General features: G+C 51.7%; 1 protein-coding gene across 1 annotated transcript in view; it reads left to right on the forward strand.

The window, feature by feature from the left end:
- The window catches only part of LOC138769948 (IgGFc-binding protein-like), a 133,835-nt gene that overhangs the window by 51,309 nt on the left and 61,871 nt on the right, over positions 1-20,655 (forward strand). Inside the window, exons 5-19 of the mRNA XM_069948721.1 lie at positions 1,394-1,663; positions 2,010-2,307; positions 2,385-2,983; positions 3,273-3,840; positions 4,172-4,773; positions 8,419-8,989; positions 9,507-9,706; positions 9,810-9,951; positions 10,190-10,518; positions 14,417-14,987; positions 15,171-15,769; positions 16,952-17,516; positions 17,616-18,196; positions 18,563-19,133; positions 19,237-19,436. Coding sequence (XP_069804822.1) covers positions 1,394-1,663; positions 2,010-2,307; positions 2,385-2,983; positions 3,273-3,840; positions 4,172-4,773; positions 8,419-8,989; positions 9,507-9,706; positions 9,810-9,951; positions 10,190-10,518; positions 14,417-14,987; positions 15,171-15,769; positions 16,952-17,516; positions 17,616-18,196; positions 18,563-19,133; positions 19,237-19,436 — 6,666 coding nt within the window. The remainder of the gene's footprint in view (positions 1-1,393; positions 1,664-2,009; positions 2,308-2,384; positions 2,984-3,272; positions 3,841-4,171; positions 4,774-8,418; positions 8,990-9,506; positions 9,707-9,809; positions 9,952-10,189; positions 10,519-14,416; positions 14,988-15,170; positions 15,770-16,951; positions 17,517-17,615; positions 18,197-18,562; positions 19,134-19,236; positions 19,437-20,655) is intronic.

The following is a 20,655-nucleotide window of genomic DNA, read 5'->3' on the forward strand; positions in this document are numbered from 1 at the left end:
TAGCCCCCCCCGTGTGCTTCCCCACTTGGATATAGACCTCCTGTGTGCTCCCCCACTTGGACATAGACCACTGTGTACTCCTCCAGTAGTATATAAACCCCCTGTGTGGTTCCCCCAGTAGTATATAGACCCCCTGTGTGCCCCACCAGTATTATATAGACCCCTTGTGTGCTCCCCCATTTATATATAGACCACCTGTGTGCCTCACAAGTAGTATATAGACCCCCTGTATGTTCCCCCAGTAGTATATAGACCCCCTGTGTGCCCCACCAGTAGTATATAGACCCCTGTGTGCTCCCCCAGTAGTATATAGCCCCCCTGTGTGCTCCCCCACTTGGATATAGACCTCCTGTGTGCTCTCCAAGTTGTATATAGACCCCATTCTGCTGCCCCAAGTAGTATATAGACCCCCTGTGTGCTGCCCCCAGTAGTATATAGACCCCTCTGTGAAGCCCCAGTAGTCTATAGCCCCCCCTGTGTGCTCCCCCTGTTATATAGCCCCCCTGTGTGCTCCCCCCATTTATATAGACCCCCGATGTGCGCTCCCCCAGTTACACATACCCCTGTGTGCTCCCCCTCCCATATAGTATATAACACAATAAAACAAACACTTATACTCACCTGGGTCCGGGCGTCTCCTCTTCTCTTCACTCTTGTGGTGGCAAGGGTTTTCCCTGCGATCACAAGAGGCCGCACTCCCCTTGTCCTGGCGCTGATGCTCCAGTGATGTCACTGGAGCGCCGGCACCACAAGGACAAAGCTGCCACTTGTGACGGCAGGGAAAACCCTTCCTGCGGCCACAAGAGTGACTGACAGGAAGGGAGCCAATGTCTCCCGCCCTGTCAGTGCTGCAGCATGTAACTATGAGCGCTCATTACGAGTGTTCATAGTTACAGTTCAGATGGCAGCAGCGAGCGGGGCAGCGGCCCTGTCCAGCGGTATTGAGCACAAGAGCGGGGCGTGGGGGCCCCCCGGGATGCTTGGGGTGCTTGGTGCCAAAGACCACCACTGATTGTAGATAGCTCCTCCTAGGAGGTCCACCCTACCTGACCCCGTGACCTGTTGTCCCATAGCGTCATGTACAGTTATACATTGTAGATAGCTCCTCCTGGGAGGCCTTCTACCACCCCACCTGTCCCCATAGCGTCATGTACAGATATACTTTGTAGATAGCTCCTCCTGGGAGGTCCACCCCACCGGGACCTGTGGCCCTCACAGAGCACTATGGATAGCCTTAAGCCCCCACATCTACCACATGTTTGCTGTCATTCTGGTGGAGTCCATGAGGACCTTCAGACGCTAATTGACCCCAGCACCCCCTAAAGGCCTCTGCCTATATGTGCTTATGTATATGAACTTCCTGTAAAATGGAGGCTTCTCCCTTCTTCCCCAGGTGGACAATGCTCTTAAGCAGCTCCCTGTGTTACTGCTGAACGGGACCCTGCGGCTCTTCCAGAGCGGGAACGTGGTGCTGCTACAGCTCGGAAACGACATGCAGCTATTATATGACTGGAACAACTTAATAATGGTGGAAATTACTCACCGTTATGCCGGGAAAATGTGCGGCATGTGCGGAAACTACAACCAAGATCCAAAAGACGACTTCCGAACACCGACGGGAACATTAGCTCCGAACGCCATTGCCTTTGGTGCGAGCTGGAAGGTAAGAGACGCGTGCGGTGGGCGGGATAGGATGTTACTAGTGATCAGCCAACACATTCCTAAATGTTCGTACGAGCGTGACATTAATTGTACAAGTTCACCGATCACAAACAATTTGTTCGATGATTGGAACGGTTATAGCAATCACTTTCAAACATATTCAAACTAGCTTTTACTTTTTTGATTTTCCTCAATTCCATGTGGAAGTCACCTATGTAAGTCTACCAAACCTCTCCCCATGCCATGGTCCTCCCACCAGGTTCTACCTGTTCCGTTACAACCCCTAAGGTGGCTCCAGTCATCCAGCTTCACCATCCCCCAAACTCACATTTTCTCTATCTTCGTAGGTGGAAGACAACACGTTTTGTTGGCATGACTGTCATGGACCTTGTTTGAGCTGTCCATCAAATTTAGCCAATAAGTACTCTTCTGTTGACTACTGTGGACTCATCGCCAAAAAGGATGGCCCATTCAGCACATGCCATGCTCTTGTAGACCCCAAGATGTACATTGAAAACTGTGTCTTTGATGTATGTGTCAATGGTGGCTTCAAAACAATATTTTGTGAGTCTGTCAAAGCTTATGCCGAAACTTGTCAGCGCGCCGGAGCGTCCATCAAGGACTGGAGAAAGGCTGCTGGATGCCGTAAGTGCAGCTCATGTAGACATGAGACTGGTCCACACAAATATGGGGGAATTACTATGTCTTTTCTTTGCTTTCAGCCTTGCAGTGTCCTAGGGATAGTTCCTACAAGCTGTGTGGAAGGGCCTGTCCTGCCACCTGTGAAGAACCTGAAGGCCCAGCTGTCTGTGCAGAGTCATGTGTGGAAACATGTCAGTGTAACTCCGGCTTTGTGTTAAGTCAAGGGAAGTGTATCCTGAAGGCAAGCTGCGGATGCTCCTACAATGGATTCACCTATGCCCCCAAACAGACATTCTGGAATGACACCAAATGCAGGCAAAGATGTGTGTGCAATGAACAAACCCAGAAGGTGGAGTGCTCAGAGAGCCCATGCGGGGTCCACGAGGAGTGTGCCGTGAGGAACGGTATCCTAAATTGCTATCCGCGATCTTACGGGGTGTGTGCCGCCTCTGGTGACCCACATTACTTCACCTTTGATGGAACCAAGTTTGACTTTCAAGGTACCTGCATCTATCAGTTTGTTGCCCTGTGCGTCGAGAATCCCGGGCTGACAGCTTTCCAGCTCTGGGTTCAGAATCAAAATCGAGGGAATATCGGAGTCTCTTACGTAGGTGGGTTCCTCATGAAGATCTACAACCTGGAGATCGAGGCCAGCAGACAGTACCCAAACAAAGTAATGGTAAGCACAGCCGTGTACCGTGACAAATCATTCAAAAAAGATCGAGAGCCACCAAGGATCCCAGATGGATCTGCGGGGAAGGTGGCCATATTGCATACTAATGAGGGAGGCCCCTGGCATCTCCAGTTATGGCCTCCGGTCATTACCAGATCTGCACACACATTATCTTCTGAATATATTATTATTCTCTGACCCGTTAAAATTTCACCAAAATCACTAAATATTTTAATTGGATTTTCCATATTTGATTAATGATTTTTGAACTTTAATTTCTTGCTTTTTCTTGCAGATTAACAAGAGGCGGGTAAACCTCCCGTTCAGGTCCTCCGATGGGCGATTCTCCTTCTATCGAAGCCCTTGCTCGGCCGTCTTTAGCTTTGATTGTGGTGTTAGGATCCTGTATAACTATGACAGTGTCATCATGGTGACCCTTCCCGCCACTTATACCAATTCTGTGTGTGGCCTTTGTGGCAACTTTAATGGCATCTCTGGCGATGACTTAACACCCAAAGGGGGAATACGGCCGGCTGACCCCACAACGTTTGGTAAGAGCTGGAAGGTTGGAGACGTGAACAGATGTCGGGATGATGGGAATGCTGCTTGTACTGACTTATCATCCCTGGAGAAAAGACAAAAAGACGAAGGAAGGGAATGTGGAGTCTTACTGAGCACCAAAGGGCCCTTCCGGGATTGTCACTCTCTAGTGGATCCAGAACCTTACTTCAAGAGCTGTGTCTATGACTACTGCGCCCTACAGAAACGCCAGACCGTCTTCTGCTCCACAATGACATCATATGTTATGGCGTGCCAAGAGACGGGAGGGACGCTGCACCCATGGAGGAGTCCAGACTTCTGCCGTAAGTGATTACTGTGTACCGGGAACGGTCTGCAGCACTGAGCGGGTTACCAGGGGCCAAGCCTAGAGTTACATATGAGAGGACCCCTTACTGCACCAGTATCACCCAGACATAGGGAGATATAGCAGACATAGTCTAAAAGAAGGGACCCCTGCAGTCAGCTACTAGAGATGTCATTCACTGGTGGGCCTCAGGGTCCCCGGTGCAACAGTGCGTGCAAGTAGATAGATAGAGATATAGATAGGTAGATAGGAGATGGATGGATAGATGGCAGGCTGGCCCCTCCTCTGGGTTGGATACACGGTGACCTCTCTCTCTCTTTGTCTTGCAGCCTTCTCCTGCCCTGCTCACAGTAGTTACACGGTCTGTGCGGACGCCTGTCCCGTCACCTGCAGCGCTCTCTCCTCCCCTCAGGGTTGTTCTGGTAACTGCACAGAAGGTTGTGCCTGTAATGACGGATACATCCTGAGCGGGGGGCAGTGCGTCCCTATCGCAGAGTGCGGATGTGATTATAATGGAGTCTACTATGCTGTTGGTGAGAGTGTGTACGTGGGGCCTAAGTGTACGCAGAAGTGCACCTGCACAGAAGGTGGGACCATGGCCTGTGCCTCCTCACGCTGCCCCCCCAATGAGGTATGCGGGATAAAGAATGGGCTCCACGGCTGCTCCCCCACAGGTTCGGCCACTTGTACAGCTGCCGGCTATTCCCATTACAGGACATTCGACAATCGCCCCTATGACTTTAGAGGAAGGTGCTCCTATGTGCTGACCGAGAGCTGCGGAGGAGACAAGGCAGAAAGAAATATCACCTACTTCCGGGTGACCATAAAGATGGCGAAGCAAGAGGCCGGTCTGGGATCCATCAGCAGCGTCACTGTGCAGCTCTACCAGATGAGCCTGACCATGAACCGACGGGAACGAGGGGTCATCCTGGTAAAGAGACCGGACTGGGCCTCCTGGTCCATGTTCTACTTTATATTCATCCACTCTGGAGAATGATAGATCAGAGGATGTCCCTCCAGTGTCCGTCCTGTTACCCCAGTGATAGATCAGAGGATGTCCCTCCAGTGTCCGTCCTGTTACCCCAGTGATAGATCAGAGGATGTCCCTCCAGTGTCCGTCATGTTATCCCAGTAATAGATCAGAGGATGTCCCTCCAGTGTCCGTCCTGTTACCCCAGTGATAGATCAGAGGATGTCCCTCCAGTGTCCGTCCTGTTACCCCCAGTGATAGATCAGAGGATGTCCCTCCAGTGTCTGTCCTGTTACCCCAGTGATAGATCAGAGGATGTCCCTCCAGTGTCCGTCCTGTTATCCCAGTGATAGATCAGAGGATGTCCCTCCAGTGTCCGTCCTGTTATCCCAGCGATAGATCAGAGGATGTCCCTCCAGTGTCCGTCCTGTTACCCCAGTGATAGATCAGAGGATGTCCCTCCAGTGTCCGTCCTGTTACCTCAGTGATAGATCAGAGGATATCCCTCCAGTGTCCGTCCTGTTACCCCAGTGATAGATCAGAGGATGTCCCTCCAGTGTCCGTCCTGTTACCCCAGTGATAGATCAGAGGATGTCCCTCCAGTGTCCGTCATGTTATCCCAGTAATAGATCAGAGGATGTCCCTCCAGTGTCCGTCCTGTTACCCCAGTGATAGATCAGAGGATGTCCCTCCAGTGTCCGTCCTGTTACCCCAGTGATAGATCAGAGGATGTCCCTCCAGTGTCCGTCCTGTTACCCCCAGTGATAGATCAGAGGATGTCCCTCCAGTGTCTGTCCTGTTACCCCAGTGATAGATCAGAGGATGTCCCTCCAGTGTCCGTCCTGTTATCCCAGTGATAGATCAGAGGATGTCCCTCCAGTGTCCGTCCTGTTATCCCAGCGATAGATCAGAGGATGTCCCTCCAGTGTCCGTCCTGTTACCCCAGTGATAGATCAGAGGATGTCCCTCCAGTGTCCGTCCTGTTACCCCAGTAATAGATCAGAGGATGTCCCTCCAGTGTCCGTCCTGTTACCCCAGTGATAGATCAGAGGATGTCCCTCCAGTGTCCGTCCTGTTACCCCAGTGATAGATCAGAGGATGTCCCTCCAGTGTCCGTCCTGTTATCCCAGTGATAGATCAGAGGATGTCCCTCCAGTGTCCGTCCTGTTATCACACTGATAGATCAGAGGATGTCCCTCCAGTGTCCGTCCTGTTATCACAGTGATAGATCAGAGGATGTCCCTCCAGTGTCCGTCCTGTTACCTCAGTGATATATCAGAGGATGTCCCTCCAGTGTCCGTCCTGTTATCACACTGATAGATCAGAGGATGTCCCTCCAGTGTCCGTCCTGTTATCACAGTGATAGATCAGAGGATGTCCCTCCAGTGTCCGTCCTGTTATCACAGTGATAGATCAGAGGATGTCCCTCCAGTGTCCGTCCTGTTACCTCAGTGATATATCAGAGGATGTCCCTCCAGTGTCCGTCCTGTTACCTCCAGTGATAGATCAGAGGATGTCCCTCCAGTGTCCGTCCTGTTACCCCAGTGATAGATCAGAGGATGTCCCTCCAGTGTCCGTCCTGTTACCCCAGTGATAGATCAGAGGATGTCCCTCCAGTGTCCGTCCTGTTACCCCAGTGATAGATCAGAGGATGTCCCTCCAGTGTCCGTCCTGTTACCCCAGTGATATATCAGGGGATGTCCCTCCAGTGTCCGTCCTGTTATCCCCAATGATAGATCAGAGGATGTCCCTCCAGTGTCCGTCCTGTTACCCCAGGGATAGATCAGAGGATGTCCCTCCAGTGTCCGTCCTGTTACCCCAGTGATAGATCAGAGGATGTCCCTCCAGTGTCCGTCCTGTTACCCCAGTGATAGATCAGAGGATGTCCCTCCAGTGTCCGTCCTGTTACCCCAGTGATATATCAGGGGATGTCCCTCCAGTGTCCGTCCTGTTACTGCAATGATAGATCAGAGGATGTCCCTCCAGTGTCCGTCCTGTTACCCCAGTGATAGATCAGAGGATGTCCCTCCAGTGTCCGTCCTTTTATCCCAGTGATAGATCAGAGGATGTCCCTCCAGTGTCCGTCCTGTTACCTCAGTGATAGATCAGAGGATGTCCCTCCAGTGTCCGTCCTGTTACCTCAGTGATAGATCAGAGGATGTCCATCCAGTGTCCGTCCTGTTACCCCAGTGATAGATCAGAGGATGTCCCTCCAGTGTCCGTCCTGTTACTGCAATGATAGATCAGAGGATGTCCCTCCAGTGTCCATCCTGTTACCCCAGTGATAGATCAGAGGATGTCCCTCCAGTGTCCGTCCTTTTATCCCCAATGATAGATCAGAGGATGTCCCTGCAGTGTCCGTCCTGTTATCCCCAATGATAGATCAGAGGATGTCCCTCTAGTGTCCGTCCTGTTACCTCAGTGATAGATCAGAGGATGTCCCTCCAGTGTCCGTCCTGTTACCTCAGTGATAGATCAGAGGATGTCCCTCCAGTGTCCGTCCTTTTATCCCCAGTGATAGATCAGAGGATGTCCCTCCAGTGTCCGTCCTGTTATCCCAGTGATAGATCAGAGGATGTCCCTCCAGTGTCCGTCCTGTTACCCCAGTGATAGATCAGAGGATGTCCCTCCAGTGTCCGTCCTGTTACCCCCAGTGATAGATCAGAGGATGTCCCTCCAGTGTCCGTCCTGTTACCCCCAGTGATAGATCAGAGGATGTCCCTCCAGTGTCCGTCCTGTTACCCCCAGTGATAGATCAGAGGATGTCCTTCCAGTGTCCGTCCTGTTACCCCAGTGATAGATCAGAGGATGTCCCTCCAGTGTCCGTCCTTTTATCCCCAATGATAGATCAGAGGATGTCCCTCCAGTGTCCGTCCTGTTACCCCAGTGATAGATCAGTGGATGGAGTGTACGCTGCCATGATGCAGAATGATGCCACAGAAGGAGCAGGTGGTATGAATACCGCAGGTGCTGCAGACTTACAGACGGTTGAGCTGTTATATTAGGAAATGTTCTGCATCAGATCTGGGCAGGAGTGTTATCGGAGGGAAGTGGGAGGGCTATGGTCAAGAAATGAGGGAATGCAATGCCTTCTGGGAATTGTAGTACTGACCAACTGCTCAAGTAGGAAGTAGTGACAGATCAATTCTGCCGCGGCAGTGGAGGCACGCAAGTTCCCACATAGACAGGCTAATGCACACTAAGGCAGGTGGGATTTCATGGCGGAACTTTCCGCCCGATTTAATCAGTGTGAACCTACCCTAAAAGGTAGGAAAGGTGACCTCTTCTATAATGCTAGGCAGCACAGGGCATGGTAGAGGCTCATCTAACCCTATAGAGGCTCACCTTTCCTATAGGGTCTCATCTAAACCTGCAGAGGCTCTCCTAACCCTCTGGGGTGTACCTATATACCTATGTACCTAGCAAAGCGGCTGTTACAGTAAATAGCTAGCAGAATTAATAATTCGGCTCTGAGGTATAACAAGGGTTTCCTTTAGGATATTTAGAAGCATCTAGATGCATGGCTCAGTCAGACATGTAACCTGTCTGTGGTCCCTGCATTGGTTGTACTGTAACCCTTGGTCTGTATCTTTGGATGACTTCTAGGTTAATGGAGTGACCTCCAGGCTTCCGCTTACCCTACAGTCTGGGAACCTACGAGCTGAGTGTTATGGTCAAGGAGTCATCATTAAGGCTGATTTTGGTTTTTCTCTGAGATATGACCTCCAGTCCCGTATTTCCGTCACCGTACCCAGTAACTATATGGAAGGCACTTGTGGTCTATGTGGCAACTACAATGGATTCGCTGAAGACGATGCAGGAACAACACCAGAGGAAATTAACGACTTTGGGAACAAGTGGAGAGTTCAGGGCGACGCAGATGAAAGATGTGGTGGATGTGGCAGCAGGGACAACCCTTGTCCTACATGCCAAGAGGAGAAGAGGAAAATATTCTCACAAACCATAAACTGCGGTATCATCAGTGACCCCTCGGGGCCATTTGCCAAGTGTCACTCCAAGGTCCATCCTGAGTCTTATGTAAATGATTGCGTTTCGGATCTGTGCCTGACCAACGGAGAGGACAGCAGCGTTCTGTGCGACAGTGTAGCGGTGTACGCCGATGCCTGCAAGTTTGAAGGAGACAAAGACATAACCTGGAGGACGGAAGACTTTTGTTGTAAGTATAGTATGGTATGGTATACGTATGGTCATTGATGTATTAGATGAGGCTAAGATGTGCATATGCAGTAGTGACCCCAGTATCCGTACCCGGTCAGGAGCCCAGGAAGCTGAGTGATAAAAGCCACAATGTGGCCTTCTGAAGTCTATTAGGACCACCAGAGGAGAGGCCTGCCCACCATCCATACAGAACATGTGATTCATATAGACCATTAAGACGTCCATTGCTATGATTGTACCCACAGGATGTACCAGGAATAGGGTGTAATAGGGTAGCTGTAACCTTAAGTAGAAACAGACAGGTGATTGACTCCCAAGTCATCTCCAATGGTGTTGTCTTCTCCTGGACCTCTGTGGCCAGTTCTAGTGTTGGAGCCTGAGCCCATTGATGGATCCTTGTGTAGTGTGGTGGGTCAGGTCAGCTATTCCACCACTGCTTGTATTCCCTGCCTCTATATACCTGAACAGAACAACTTCTCCCTGACAATCCATAAGTCTTACTGATCTTTCCACAGCTTTAAAGTGCGGCCCTCATAGCCACTACACAACCTGCGCCGATATGTGCTCCACCACCTGTGCCTCCATCTACGATACTTACGAGTGTTCAGACTTGTGTGACGAAGGCTGCCAGTGTGATGAGGGCTACGTGTTTGATGGAGAAAACTGCATCCCCCTAGACCAATGCGGATGCTTTGACAATGAACGTTATTACCAGGTACGGAGCAGGATTGGTTGAGAGGGTATTTGAGGCTGTAAAAGGTATAAAAAAAATTCACAAACCGTAATAAAATGATTAAATGTTCTATTGGTTTCCAAAGGCCAATGAAGTCGTGCTGAATGATAACTGCGACCTGGAATGTACCTGCAACCCCATCTCAGGGCTGAGCTGCCGCAACACCAGCTGCGCGACTGGAGAGCAGTGCAAAGTGGTGGATGGCGTGAGGGCTTGTGTGAACACCGGTGAGCCTAGTCCTGCAGTAACACAAGGCATCCAGTCTGTCATCTGGGTCCTGCCGCTTATCTACATGTCTGTTCTCACCAAGCTGAGGGCATTGATTACCCAAATTAAGGTCAATGGGCTGGAACACGAGAGGAAGGAAGCCACCAACGCAGCCCATGAGTTATGGACACTGAGATCCCAGATAACCCGGCCGTGTTTTTATCCCCTTTCATAACATCTTCTTATGTTTCATTTCAGACCCTTGCAAGTCCAAACAATGTCGTGCAAAAGAGAACTGTGAGCTCCGAGATGGCTCAGCGCATTGCACTCCGGCTTTCACCGCCATGTGCTGGGCTTGGGGAGACCCCCACTATGGGACCTTTGATGGCTGGAACTATGACTTCCAAGGCACCTGCAGCTATATTCTCTCCGAGTACTCTGGGGATGATTCCAACTTGGTACACTTCCAGGTGGTTGCAAAGAATAATAACAGAGGAAGCCAGGCTGGCTCATTCGTCATGAAGATAGGAGTTATTGTCTATGGTGTCATAATTGAAATTCAGACCGGAGAATTTAGAAAAATAAGAGTAAGTGTCTCTTTCACTGGGTACTTCTGGAGCTCACACTATATACAAAGGTAAAGGGGTTGTCCAGTGAAAATCTTTTTCTTTCAAATCAACTGGTGTGAGAAAGTTATATAGATTTATAATGTACTTCCATTAAAAAATCTCAAGTCTTCCCATACTTATCAGCTGCTGTGTGTCCTGCAGGAAATGTTGTTTTATTTTCAGTCTGACACAGTGCTCTCTGCTGACATCTCTGGCCGAGACAGGAACTGCCCAGAGCAGGAGAGGTTTTCTATGGGGAGTAATGGAAAACCAAGACAGAGTTCTTGTCTCAGCCAGAGGTGGCAGCAGAGAGCACTGTGTCAGACTGAAAATAAAACAACATTTCCTGCAGGACACACAGCAGCTGATAAGTATGGGAAGACTTGAGATTTTTAATAGAAGTAAATTACAAATCTATATAACTTTCTGATATCAGTTGATTTGAAAGAAAAAGATTTTCGCTGGACAGTCGTTTAATGCACCACATATTAGCTCATGTTTTTTTAGCATTCTATTTATTTTATTGGATATATTCTTTGGGACAATATAGTGACTGATGGGCTTTCAATGTGCTCCTCCCCTCTGCCCTGCTCCTCCCCTCTGCCCTGCTCCTGCCATCTGCCCTGCGGCTCCCCTCTGCCCTGTTCCTCCCCTCTGCCCTGCTCCTCCCATCTGCCCTGCTCCTCCCCTCTGCCCTGCTCCTTCCATCTGCCCTGCTCCTCCCCTCTGCCCTGCTCCTCCCCTCTGCCCTGCTCCTGCCATCTGCCCTGCGGCTCCCCTCTGCCCTGTTCCTCCCCTCTGCCCTGCTCCTCCCATCTGCCCTGCTCCTCCCCTCTGCCCTGCTCCTTCCATCTGCCCTGCTCCTCCCCTCTGCCCTGCTCCTCCCCTCTGCCCTGCTCCTGCCATCTGCCCTGCGGCTCCCCTCTGCCCTGCTCCTCCCCTCTGCCCTGCTCCTCCCCTCTGCCCTGCTCCTCCCCTCTGCCCTGCTCCTTCCATCTGCCCTGCTCCTCCCCTCTGCCCTGTTCCTCCCCTCTGCCCTGCTCCTCCCATCTGCCCTGCTCCTCCCCTCTGCCCTGCTCCTCCCATCTGCCCTGCTCCTCCCCTCTGCCCTGTTCCTCCCCTCTGCCCTGCTCCTCCCATCTGCCCTGCTCCTCCCATCTGCCCTGCGACTCCCCTCTGCCCTGCTCCTCCCATCTCCCCTGCTCCTCCCCTCTGCCCTGCTCCTCCCCTCTGCCCTGCTCCTCCCATCTGCCCTGCTCCTCCCCTCTGCCCTGCTCCTCCCATCTGCCCTGCTCCTCCCATCTGCCCTGTTCATCCCCTCTGCCCTGCTCCTCCCCTCTGCCCTGTTCCTCCCATCTCCCCTGCTCCTCCCATCTGCCCTGCTCCTCCCATCTGCCCTGCGCCTCCCCTCTGCCCTGCTCCTCCCATCTCCCCTGCTCCTCCCCTCTGCCCTGCTCCTCCCCTCTGCCCTGCTCCTCCCATCTGCCCTGTTCATCCCCTCTGCCCTGCTCCTCCCCTCTGCCCTGCTCCTTCCATCTGCCCTGCTCCTCCCCTCTGCCCTGTTCCTCCCCTCTGCCCTGCTCCTCCCATCTGCCCTGCTCCTCCCATCTGCCCTGCTCCTCCCCTCTGCCCTGCTCCTCCCCTCTGCCCTGCTCCTCCCATCTCCCCTGCTCCTCCCCTCTGCCCTGCTCCTCCCCTCTGCCCTGTTCCTCCCGTCTGCCCTGCTCCTCCCCTCTGCCCTGCTCCTCCCCTCTGCCCTGCTCCTCCCATCTCCCCTGCTCCTCCCCTCTGCCCTGCTCCTCCCCTCTGCCCTGTTCCTCCCGTCTGCCCTGCTCCTCCCATCTGCCCTGCTCCTCCCCTCTGCCCTGCTCCTCCCCTCTGCCCTGCTCCTCCCCTCTGCCCTGCTCCTCCCATCTGCCCTGCTCCTCCCATCTGCCCTGCTTCTCCCCTCTGCCCTGCTCCTCCCATCTGCCCTGCTCCTCCCCTCTGCCCTGCTCCTCCCCTCTGCCATGCTCCTCCCATCTGCCCTGCTCCTCCCATTTGCCCTGCTCCTCCCATCTGCCCTGTTCCTATCATCTGCCCTGCTCCTCCCCTCTGCCCTGCTCCTCCCATCTGCCCTGCTCCTCCCCTCTGCCCTGCTCCTCCCATCTGCCCTGCTCTTCCCCTCTGCCCTGCTCCTCCCATCTGCCCTGCTCCTCCCCTCTGCCCTGCTCCTCCCCTCTGTCCTGCTCCTCCCCTCTGCCCTGCTCCTCTCATCTGCCCTGCTCCTCCCCTCTGCCCTGCTTCTCCCCTCTGCCCTGCTCCTCTCATCTGCCCTGCTCCTCCCATCTGCCCTGCTCCTCCCCTCTGCCCTGCTCCTCCCATCTGCCCTGCTCCTCCCATCTGCCCTGCTCCTCCCCTCTGCCCTGCTCCTCCCATCTGCCCTGCTCCTCTCATCTGCCCTGCTCCTCCCCTCTGCCCTGCTCCTCTTCTCTGCCCTGCTCCTCCCATCTGCCCTGCTCCTCCCATCTGCCCTGCTCCTCTCATCTGCCCTGCTCCTCCCCTCTGCCCTGCTCCTCTTCTCTGCCCTGCTCCTCCCATCTGCCCTGCTCCTCCCCTCTGCCCTGCTCCTCCCCTCTGCCCTGCCCCTCCCCTCTGCCCTGCTCCTCCCATCTGCCCTGCTCCTCCCCTCTGCCCTGTTCCTCCCATCTGCCCTGCTCCTCCCCTCTTCCCTGCTCCTCCCCTCTGCCCTGCTCCTTCCCATCTGCCCTGTTCCTCCCATCTGCCCTGCTCCTCCCCTCTTCCCTGCGACTCCCCTCTGCCCTGCTCCTCCCATCTCCCCTGCTCCTCCCCTCTGCCCTGTTCCTCCCCTCTGCCCTGTTCCTCCCATCTGCCCTGCTCCTCCCCTCTTCCCTGCTCCTCCCCTCTGCCCTGCTCCTTCCCATCTGCCCTGCTCCTCCCCTCTGCCCTGCTCCTCCCCTCTGCCCTGCCCCTCCCCTCTGCCCTGCCCCTCCCCTCTGCCCTGCTCCTCCCCTCTGCCCTGCTCCTCCCATCTGCCCTGCTCCTCCCATCTGCCCTGCTCCTCCCCTCTGCCCTGCTCCTTCCCATCTGCCCTGCTCCTTCCCATCTGCCTGTTATTTTTCAATACACAAATACACAGCCAAAAATACAGGGAAATATTAGGTGTGCACATTGTGTTTGCAGCTGCCTGACATTTCTGACATCATCTTGTATTTCTTATAAGTTACTTTACATCAGGCATCCAACTTTAGGCTATGTTCACACTACATATATGTCCGGCCCCATATTTTCGCAGACGGACATATACGTGTTAAACTCCGGCCGGGGATTTACGTAAGTTGCGGCCGGCTATGTACGGTCTGCAAACTTACGCCCGTAGTCTACTTACGCTTCCCGAGCGATCTGACAGCGGTCTTTTACTTGGATATCTTCGGCTAGCCCCGGACACCCCACAGAACCTTTTGGATCGGCAAAGAAAAGTGCAAAAATGAAGAAATCACCACTAGGTACGGGACCGCATGTTACGCTACGGGCGTAAGTTACAGCATTTTCATCCTCAAACAATGGTCTGGTTCATTTTTTACGGCGCCGCATACGATCCTGGTGTAAGTTCTTACGTAGTGTAAACTGTGCAGCCGTAGATCGTATACTTTCCATTGTACGCAAACTACGTAAATCTCCGGCCGCTTATTTACGGAACGCGCTACGGCCAGAAACTTACGTAGTGTGAACTTAGCCTTATACAGCTCCCGTATAGTCCTGTACAGTCAATACACTAGTAGCCCTAGGTGCCCAGACTATCAGGGTCATAGATGCCCCTCTAACTGATGCCCCCAATATCACAGAATGTCTATTACTTGTTCATGTCCTTGTACAGGTCAATGGTGAAGTAACCAACCTACCGGTCATTTTAGCTGATGGAAAGTTGAAAGTGACTTGGATCGGGCTGACGGCCACTGTGGAGGTGGATTTTGGGATGACGGTCACTTATGATTGGAATGGGTACGTCACCTTAGAGCTTCCCAGTACCTACTCCAATGTTGTAGCTGGTATGTGTGGGAACTTCAACGAAGACGTGAACGACGATAAAAAGTCCCCGAATGGAACCCTGGTCAGCTCCATTGTAGACTGGGCAGCTTCATGGAAAGTCAACGATGGAGATTTGTTTTGCTTTGACTCCTGTCCAGGCAAATGTCCAACCTGTGATGACGCAAAGAAACAGAAGTATGGCGGCGATGATAACTGTGGACTCATTGGGAGAAAGAATGGACCATTCCGAGGATGCTTCTCAAAAGTGAATCCAGAGAAGTTCTTTGAGGCCTGTCTCTTTGATGTCTGTGTGGCCGATGGGGCCAATACCATTCTTTGCCAGTCACTCGAGACTTATGCAGCTGCTTGTCTGAACCAAGGAGTCAAGCTTCTTGACTGGCGAACACCTTCCAATTGTCGTAAGTAATGACTCTGTATTCCATAGTGTAACATATCTCGTGGTTCATATCCAACGTGAGGATCCACTGTAGATGATTCTGTAAAGCCAGAAATAGACCTAAAAGTATAGATTGTGAACCCTAGAAGCTGAAGTACTCGTAATCCTTCCATTTATTGAATCTTTTATCTTTCATCCATTGCAGCCAAGATCTGTGAGGTTGAGAACAGCCACTATAACGCCTGCGGCAATGCCTGTCCGGCCACGTGTTCTGATAGAGACGCCCCATCGAAGTGCACCAAGCCCTGTGTAGAGACCTGTGATTGTGACAAAGGCATGGTCCTCAGCGGGGACAAATGTGTGCCAACCTCCAGCTGCGGCTGTCAATACGATGGACGGTATTACCTTCCCGACCAGACCTGGTACAATGAGAAATGCAGCGTCAGGTGTAAATGTGACTCCACTCTTGGAATTGTGGTGTGCCAAGAAAAGAAATGCAAAGACAGCGAGGCCTGCATGATAAGCAATGGGATACGAGGGTGCTACCCCAACAAGTACTCCACCTGCCTAGCATCGGGTGACTCCCATTACTTTACATTTGATAAAAGGAGAATAGACTTTATGGGGGCATGTCTCTACCTGCTGACGGACGTCACGTCAAAGGACCAATCGCTGACCCCATTTAAAATCAAGGCTCAAAATGAGCACCGTGGTAGCAAGGCTCACAGCTTTATCAAAAAGATCATCCTGGAGGCCTACAACACAACGATAACCATGAGTAAAGACCACCCGTGGAGGATCAAGGTACGGAGCTCTGAGGGAGTCTAAGGAGAGGTCATATAGCATATTGTGATAGCCAAAACTAGAACAAGGCCATGACAGTGTGATAGAGGTGGGATAGGCATGATGCAGGGCCAGTCTCACGGTAGATGGTGGGATTTTCTTTCGGCACTGTGCCTCAAACCCCCCTCCAGCTCTGTGTGGTCCCCATATAGCAGATGTCCCCCTCCATGCATTCTCCATATAGTAGTTTGTCCCCTCTGTGTAGTCCCTGTATTGGGGATGACCCTCTCTATGCAGTCCCCATATAGTAGATGTCCCCCATGCAGTTTCATATAGTAATGACCACCTTCTGTAAAATACCCTACATTAAAGGCCCCCTCTGTATATTCCCCATGAGTAGAGCCCCCCCCCCCCTCTGTATTATCTTTTATAGTAGAGCCCCCATCTGTTTAGTTTCCTATAGTATTGTCCCCCTCTTCTGTGTAATCCCCTATAGTAAAGGTCCCTGTCTGGGAAGTCCCCTATAGGAGACCCCCTTCCTCTGGGCAATGCCTTATACTAGATAGAGCCCCCATCAGAGTAGTCCCCTACTGTAAAGTCCCTCCTAAATGCAGTCCCTTACAGTATAGCACCCCCTTCCTCTATAGTAGAGCCCTCTCAGTTCAGTCCCTTATAGTAGAGCCCCCTCAGTGCAGTCCCTTATAGTAGAGCCCCCTCAGTGCAGTCCCTTATAGTAGAGCCCCCTCAGTGCAGTCCACTATAGTATAGCACCCCCTTCCTCTGTGTAGTCCCCTATAGTATAGCACCCCCTACCTCTGTGTAGTCTCCTATAGTATAGCACCCCTTCCTCTGTGTACTCCCCTATAGTATAGCACCCCCTTCCTCTGTGTAGTCTCCTATAGTATAGCACCCCTTCCTCTGTGTACTCCCCTATAGTATAGCACCCCCTTCCTCTGTGTAGCCCCCCCCCTTTCCACCCTTGAAGCTTGTAGCCACATGTAAACAGAGGCCAACCAGTAATAGTACTTATTTAGTGACTGAAGGAAGTATATGAAGACAAGACCACATGGGTGTAAACATATCACATTTGGGTATTTACCATATAGCAAAGCATGGAGTCCTTACAACTCCAGAACACGGAAGCTTTGGGTTTTAATTTCAGTAACTATATCTGGTTCATAACCATGTTACATCATTTCTAAGGTCAATGAGCGTATGGTGGACCTCCCCTTCTATCTGGAGTCTTCAAGGATCAAAGTCTACATTTCAGGAAGAGACGTAGTCATCCAAACGGAATACGACATGAGGTTGACTTTTGATGGCTGGAGCTATGTACGTGTCATACTACCCAACGCCTATAAGAGTGCTGTCAGTGGCTTGTGTGGGAACAACAATGGAAACCCAAGTGACGACTTCAACATGAAAGGCGGAGTGGAAGCCAAAAATGCAGCAGAATTCGGAAAGCAATGGAAGGTGCGAGATGTGGAAGGATGTGAAGAAATCTGTTCAGATTGTTCCAAGTGCAGCAAGGCTGAAGAGGAACCATTTAAGGGTGACCAGTATTGTGGACTTCTCACCAAACCGGATGGACCCTTCAGTCAATGTCATGACTCTATTGACCCGACTCTTTACTTTGAGAACTGTGTATATGATGCTTGTGCTTATAAGGGTCACCAATCGGTGGTGTGCGCCAGCATTGCTGCCTATGTCTCTGAATGTCAACACAATGGTTCTCTGGTCAAGGAATGGAGGACGCCATCTTTCTGCGGTAAGTTTTCTACTGGATAAGTATTATATATATAATTTGATAATATTCCTAAAATGTATTATAGTCCTGAATTGTCACTATCCACATTTACCTTCACAGAACTCGTCTGCCCCCCCAATAGCCATTACAAACTCCTTGGAGATGGATGTCCCGTCACCTGTCTGGGCCTTATGCCTCCAGCGACCTGCGTTAAGTCCTTCACTGAAGGCTGTTACTGTAATGATGGCTTTGTACTGAGCGGAGACGAGTGTGTGCCTATTGCAGAGTGCGGCTGTGCCTTCCAAGATGTGTATTATAAGTTGGGCCAAGAATTCTTCACAGACAACCTGTGCCGGAGGAAATGTACATGTGGACCCAATGGTATCACCACCTGCCAGGACCATTCCTGTGCCGCCAATGAAGAGTGCATAGTGGTGGATGGCGTCCTGGGCTGTCACGCTAAGGAGCTTGGCCAGTGTGTAGCTTGGGGAAACTCCCACTACATCACCTTCGATAACGTCTACTACAACATGCAGGGCACTTGTCGCTACACACATGTCAGAGTTAATAACAGTCAAGTCTTCCTTGATGTGACCGTGGAGAATGAGTCATATGGGAATTTACCCCAAACCAAGTCAGTCACTGTGACCATAGGAAACCACGTCATACACCTGGAGAGAGACAGAACCTGGACCATTGAGGTTAGTAGGGACTTCAAAATGGGGTCTTTAGGGTCATGTAAGACTTAAGCTGTAGACTTGGTTTGTTTTGCTGGAGAGGAGCCGCATAGTTATTGGTGAGATCCCAATGGATTGTCTACGGATTTATGTTGCGTGTCCCATCATTGACAGTGCACCCCCCCCCCCCACACACACACACACACACACACACACTCTCTTATTATTAGTTTAGCTTTGGCGATTGTGGAGATCCCAGTATTATGGTCAACTCCCTGGATACATCTTTATATCCTTACTTCACCGTTGATATTCAAAACTAGAAGAGCATTGCCTCCTCATCCTGTCTGACAGGCGTGTTTTTTTTTTTTTTTTTTTGCATTCTTATAGGTCGATGAAGAACAATACAACCTTCCCTGCCAGTCCTCAAGACATCAGTTCTGGATCAATGAAGAAGGGAACAATGTGATCATTTACACTAGATACGGCATTAAGCTGCTGTATGACCGGCAGTCCTTCATCTCGGTCTGGGTACCCAGCTCTTATGCCGGACTTACTCAAGGACTCTGCGGAAACTACAACAAGAACACTAGAGATGAGTTCCGTCTTGCAGATGGTACCACAGTGGTGGACCCGGCAGTGTTCACAGAGTCCTGGGCTGTGGGTGCACAGAGATCGGACTGTCGAGGGTGTTCAGGAGATCATTGTTTTATCTGCGATGAAGCAACAACCGCTGAAGCCAAGGCACCCAAAAAATGTGGACTGATAACAGACCCCATAGGTCCCTTTAAGAAGTGTCATCCCTTGGTGAACCCAGAGAGATATGCCAAGAGCTGCGTGCTTGATGTCTGTGCTGGTGGAGGTGGGCAGGATGCCCTGTGTGCCAGTCTACAGACTTATACATCATTGTGCCAACAAAAAGGAGCCGAAATTGGGACCTGGAGAGACCTGGCCGGCTGCCGTAAGTGACAACTCCTCTTCTCTTCATACACATTATACAAAGATAGAGAGATAGCTATGGGATAGAGGGATGTGTAGTCCTTAATCTGTCCTGTCCCCCGCAGCCATGTCCTGTCCATCCAGAAGTCATTACGCCCTGTGTATCCGGACCTGCTCCTCCACCTGTTTCAGCCTTCTGGGCCCGGACACTTGTAGTGACAGATGCTACGAGGGCTGTGAGTGTGACGCTGGATACATGTTGGATGGGGAGAGTTGTGTGACGCCAGATACTTGTGGGTGTAACTATAATGGACGCTATCTAAAGGTAAGTATGATGTTACATATAGGTAGATATACCGTGGCCTTCATAGCTGCACCTGGATACTTGGTTATCTCTGTAGAATCAGCCTTATTACTCTAGCCGGCCCCTCTGGCCTGAATAAGTGTTTGGGGTGAACCATTTCCCAAGAGAACGGAGGAGAAGATGGAAATGTCCCCCAAGATGAGTGTGTGGTGCCCAGGGGGTAGGTGTTATTGGGAGAGCTCAGGGTACAGTACGGCACTTGTTACAGGATTGGGGTGGTAGTGACCCTCCCTGGATACAGGCACAGGCCTCTGAGGGGTCCCCCTCTGTAGTGGGGCGGTGCAGTATATGAGTCCTGGATAACCTAAACAGATGGGACATTCACTTAAAGGCACAGTACAGTTTTTCAAGGTTTAGTTTAAAAAGTCTGTTTCGACCTGAGAGGTAGATTAAGAAAAATAATGCAAAACACAGCGGGATCCATCAGCCATCCCTGACCACACACAGCGGGATCCATCAGCCATCCCTGACCTCACAGCGGGATCCATCAGCCATCCCTGACCACACACAGCGGGATCCATCAGCCATCCCTGACCACACACAGGGGGATCCATCAGCCATCCCTGACCACACACAGCGGGATCAATCAGCCTTCCCTGACCTCACAATAGGATCCATCAGCCATCCCTGACCACACACAGCGGGATCCAACAGCCATCCCTGACCTCACAACGGGATCCATCAGCCATCCCTGACCTCACAACAGGATCCATCAGCCATCCCTGACCACACACAGCGGGATCAATCAGCCTTCCCTGACCTCACAATAGGATCCATCAGCCATCCCTGACCACACACAGTGGGATCCATCAGCCTTCCCTGACCACACACAGGGGGATCCATCAGCCATCCCTGACCACACACAGCGGGATCAATCAGCCTTCCCTGACCTCACAATAGGATCCATCAGCCATCCCTGACCACACACAGTGGGATCCATCAGCAATCCCTGACCTCACAACGGGATCCATCAGCCATCCCTGACCACACACAGCGGGATCGATCAGCCATCCCTGACCTCACAATAGGATCCATCAGCCATCCCTGACCTCACACAGCGGGATCCATCAGACATTCCTGACCACACACAGTGGGATCCATCAGCAATCCCTGACCTCACAACGGGATCCATCAGCCATCCCTGACCACACACAGGGGGATCCATCAGCCATCCCTGACC

The sequence above is a fragment of the Dendropsophus ebraccatus genome, chromosome 12, assembly GCF_027789765.1.
Source record: "Dendropsophus ebraccatus isolate aDenEbr1 chromosome 12, aDenEbr1.pat, whole genome shotgun sequence".
Lineage (NCBI taxonomy): Eukaryota > Metazoa > Chordata > Amphibia > Anura > Hylidae > Dendropsophus > Dendropsophus ebraccatus.